This window comes from Bubalus bubalis, chromosome 3 (genome assembly GCF_019923935.1).
Source record: "Bubalus bubalis isolate 160015118507 breed Murrah chromosome 3, NDDB_SH_1, whole genome shotgun sequence".
NCBI lineage: Eukaryota > Metazoa > Chordata > Mammalia > Artiodactyla > Bovidae > Bubalus > Bubalus bubalis.
The window spans coordinates 22,740,733-22,745,195 of NC_059159.1; the positions used below are offsets into that span (position 1 = coordinate 22,740,733).

Below are 4,463 nucleotides of genomic sequence, written 5' to 3' on the forward strand. Positions count from 1 at the left end.
TATAGTCATTGGTGCCCGTGTCTGGCGCGGGTGGAGAGCGCTGTCTTCTCCTTGGCCCCGTGCAGTCTGGTGGTAGAGGAGGCAGGCGAGGAGTTCAGGGGAGGGCTGGGCTCAGCTTCCCGTGTTTGTCCACTCGGTAGGGGCAGGGCAGGGCACAGGAGCAGCTTCCCTTCCTCATACCTGCCAGCTGCCTCCGCCTGCTCGCAGAGTCTGATTTACTCTGCAAAGGGAGAGGTTTTGGCTGAGGCCCCGCTGGTGCTGGGGTAGGGTGTCTTGTTCGTTCTGATGTTTCCCAGCCCTTCGAAGCCCCACCCAGAGTCTCACTGGCCCGGAGCTTCCTCTCCGGAGGAGGACTGACTTGGGGGATGAGGGGTGAGGCGGGCTGAGGGACCACGGGGGTGAGGGCAGGAGCTCTGTTTAACCCTTCCTTGCCTGTGTCACACATCTCCAAGCCCTGGCTTCTTCAGGACCAACCAAGGGGTAGGGGGGCACCCTGAGCTGCACAGCTGGGGATTCTAGCCCTCTCAGCCCGACCCTGCTTCTGAGGAGCCAGTGGGGAAGGGGAGTGGGAGGTGACTCGAGCCAAGGATGGGAATCTTGGGAGGGGGCCCGGGGACTGGTTGGCTGTCTGGGTGTTCTGGGTCTGCTGGCAGCAGCCCAGAAGCACATGTGCGTCCTTGGCCGAGAGGTTTGCCTCGGACCTGTGCTGTGAAGCGGCCCCTCCATTCTCCCCAGATGTGAGTTCAGGCTGTGGGCTCCCTGCCAGGTCAGAAGCAGAGCTCAACGAGGGAGAGAAGTGCAGAGCCTGGAATTTGGGGTTGGATCCAAGCTGTCGCCCTGACCCTGGTCTGTAAAAGGCCGTTCATAATCCTATCTTTACGGGCAGCTGTGAGCACAGGAGGGTGAAGGTTTATGGAAGGTGGTAGACTGAAGCGAATACTAAATCTTCCCTTGCATCAGGCCCACGTCCATCTGTGTCTGGACTGTTGAGCGCCCCCAGCCCACTCTCCTCTCCCGGTACCGCTGACCTATCTGCTTCCTGTTCACCCGCTAGGCCGTGGCTCCACGAGGGCAGGGACCACGCCTGCCTCATTACCGCTATGCCCCAGCACCCGGCCTGGCGTCTATACCAAGTGGGTGCCAAGGAATGACCGCACCTCCTCTTCCCTCCCTCGGGCCTCGCCCGCCATTCAACTCCCCACCCGCAACCCCTGGCCAGGCACCAGCTGGACTCAAGAAGGAGGAAGGCCATTTACTGGAGACAAACACTTTATTATCGTGAAGTTTGGCTACAGGGAGAAAGTGGGGGCCTGGTGGAAAGTGAACAGTTGAGTGTTCTCTCACACCCCGTCACACAAGCTCCCTCATCTTTCCTTTCCACTTTCCCAGTCTCACCCAGCAAGGCAGAGACACACGACCATCTGCCCAGCCCGAAAGAGAGTCAGAATCCTGCCCCTAACCCCAGTAGGGTGGAGCAAGGTCATGACCCTCATGGCGTCTCTAGTGCATCCAGAAAAACAAGAGGCGTCACTGATGCCTGGGCTCCCCACACGAGGAGGCAAAATGTGCTTGAAAAAAGTCCTGAAGTTTCCCCAGCAAATCTGTGGGACCCCAGAGTCAAGCATCCCACTCCAGCTGCCTCTGCTGGGCTTCATGCCCAAATGCAGGGCCAGAGCCAGGGGGCAAGGACCCAGTTGGGGAACACTGCTGTTTAAATATTAAACAGAGCTGTCTCATCTCCCACTTGGGAGACTTCCCGATGCTTCCAAGGGCCCCGAGGTGGGCATCCTCAGGTTAGGGGTTCACTGCGGCTCTCCCCAGAACCCACCACAGAGCCAAGCCTGGAGCAGCCACAAGAAGTAATACTTGGTATTTACCAACTCCCTCCCAGTCCCAGTATGCAAGACGGGGAGTTTTCCCCACATGGAGGTGGAAGGAAGGACCCAGGAGCCTGGGGCTCCTTTCTGTGCTTCCCTGTCTTTAAATATTAGGTTTAAATAAGCATAAATATTAAATACAGAGATAAATACACGAGAGGGGAAGCGCTGTGCTCAGGGCTCAGCAAGGTAGCGCAGGCCACGGTATGCCAGCTCCAGGAAACGCTGCAGCTGGGAAGCAACCAGGACCCCTCCTGCTCTGCGTTGGAAGGCTGAAGTGAAGGTCAGCATGGCGCCCTGGGTGGGCTGCACAGCGGGGGCCACCCCCAGGTCCTCCATCTGTGGGGGAGGATGAGGTCAGCAGTCAGGGCGTGTTGGCACAGGAAGGGAAGGCCAGGGGCTGATGGGCTGTGGAAGGTTCAGGGTTCACGGTGGAGCCAGGACAAGAACCAGGTCCAGGGACTTGGTTCAGCCCTAGAGAACTCCAGGGCCCCAGGCTTGCAGCACCACCTTTGGGGACCAGCTCGGTTCTGGCCCTTAAAGCCTGCTGCTCCCAAGGAGACTCACCTGCAGCCAGATGTTGGTGGCAAAGTCGGTGACGTCCAGCTGCAGTGTGTCCAAGGTGGGGGCCAGCTCTGGGGAGATGCCCACCAGGGCCTGCAGGAGGCCCTGGTAGAGAAAGAGGCCGCCGTGTAGTTGGTTCAGGCAGCTCGTCTGGGGGGTCAGGTGGGAGAGTCAGGGTACGCTGCCTGGGGTGCTCCCCTCAGGGTCCCCGCGTGGAGCCTAGAGAACTGGGGAGTCTTCCAGGTCAGTCTGCCCTCCCGCCCCCCAATCTCCCTTCTCCCCTTGGGACACTCACCAGCTGCAGGGACTGGCTGGAGCAGCTGCTTAGGGGAGCCTGGGGGATGCCCAGAGAGTGCCTGAGCAGCATCAGCTCCTCCGGGTGGCACAGCTTGTGGGCGGCACACTGCGGTGGGAAGGATGCAGGGTGAGGGGCCAGCTCCTCCTCCCCGAGCGCCCCCACCTCTCCACCTCCACATCTCTGCCTCCCCACCCCTCCTGCCAGGCTTCTCAGCCCCCTTTTTCCATCCAAGCTCCCAGCCAACCCTTCCCAGCACTGTCGCCTAGAGGCTCTTCCCCCAGTTCTTCACCAGCTGCCCTCCGGGCTGGGCCTCTCCTGATTGTCCTTTTCCCCCAGTGTCCTTTGTCACCGCGCGTTCCTTCCTGCTGCCCTTTCCCACGCTGCCTTCAGCCCCGCTCTCTTCCTCAGCTCCCCCGTGTGCCTCCTTCCCTCCCTGCCCTGCTGGAGCATCTGTCCCCTCCCCGTCCCCGAGCTGGCCTCCCTCACTCACCAGCCTCTCCTGCAGCTCGGCGCCATCAGCCTGGATTTTCCTCACTTGCTCTAAGCACTTGAGCAGGAAGCTCTGGGGCAGGGAGCGGGCAGGGCCAAGGGGGGCGGCTTCTTGCACCGTCCAGAGCGCACTGTGCCAGAGGAGCAGCTGCAGGGCTGAGAGCAGGCGGGGCTCAGGAGAAGTGCAGACCTTTCTGGAAGCCCAGGCACCCCTGCCCGCTGCCGCAGCTCTCCCCTCCCAGGACCCAGACACTCACCCATCAGCTTCATGGGGCTCTGGGCAGAAGGCTCAGCCAAAGGTTTGGGTGGGGCTGTAGGTTCTGGGTTCTGTCAGGGACCAGCTCCTGGGGCCTTTATACTCAAGCCCATGGAGGTCTGGGAGGAAATTACCTGGTGCTGCGACTAACGCTTAGTAATAGCTTCCCAAGTTTTATGCAAATTGGTTGTCCAGGACAATGCAGGGGGGTTGGGACCAAAAAAAAGTGTTTGCGAAAGTTTTGTGAAATTGTGGAATCTCTGATTCTTCTTTGACGTCTTGCCCCTCAAACTCCCTTCCTCCCCTCAGCCCCACCCAGGTCTGAATTGCCCCAGAGTGTTTGAACTGAACCTCTGAACCAAACTGAGCTAATGATAAAAGCCCGGGAGGCTGGAGTCTGGTTGAACCTCAAGGAAGAGGCAGGCCTGGGGCCCTCCTCCGTCCCTCCCTCCCCTGGCATATCTCCTCGGTCAGCCCCATTAAGCCACTCTCTCTTGGGATCCTTAAGCCACCTGCTCCCCAGGCCCCCAATTTGGAGAAGGAAGAAGCTAGTTGCCTCATTTCTATCCCCCCAAGTCCCAGGCGATAGAAATTGCCTCTCTGCCCTCTTGAGGGGCCAGAGGCCTGAAGTAGGGACGTTGGGATCTGGCTGCCTGTCCCCACACCACACTCTGATGGGCATCCTCCTGGACTCCATCCTGAACTGATTAGCTGGGAACTCCCCAATCCCCCCATGACTCATCCCTTTGCCCCCGGAATCCTGGCAGGGACCAGAGGAAACCGGATGTCTGTCCCAGATGAAGCAAGACCCTTCGAGGCTCTTGGGCCACCTGACCTTGTCCCCGCTCCTCCTCTTGCACTGACCGCCCCCCACCCCCACCCCCTGCTAGTGCCTCAGCGCTTTGGAGTTGAGGGTCTGGGACAGGTGGCTTCCCTGGCGGGGTTCACTGCCAGCGGGCGAGTGTGTGCTGCCCAGAGG

The 4,463-nt window shown here is 60.1% G+C and overlaps 1 protein-coding gene across 2 annotated transcripts; it reads right to left on the reverse strand.

The window, feature by feature from the left end:
- Window positions 1-1,264: 1,264 nt before the first annotated feature.
- On the reverse strand, window positions 1,265-3,625 carry CSF3 (colony stimulating factor 3). Of its 2 annotated transcripts, none has more exons than XM_006068591.3 (5): window positions 3,486-3,625; window positions 3,230-3,384; window positions 2,737-2,844; window positions 2,445-2,546; window positions 1,265-2,216 (listed from the first exon to the last, which is right to left on the reverse strand). In XM_006068591.3, exons 1-5 carry the CDS (start codon window positions 3,496-3,498, stop codon window positions 2,052-2,054), a joined length of 543 nt encoding a protein of 180 aa, XP_006068653.1. In that variant the 5' UTR covers window positions 3,499-3,625; the 3' UTR covers window positions 1,265-2,051. The 2 variants fall into 2 exon arrangements, with proteins under 2 accessions (XP_006068653.1, XP_006068654.1); XM_006068592.3 differs by having other exon boundaries at window positions 2,445-2,591.
- Between the last annotated feature and the right edge of the window lie 838 nt (window positions 3,626-4,463).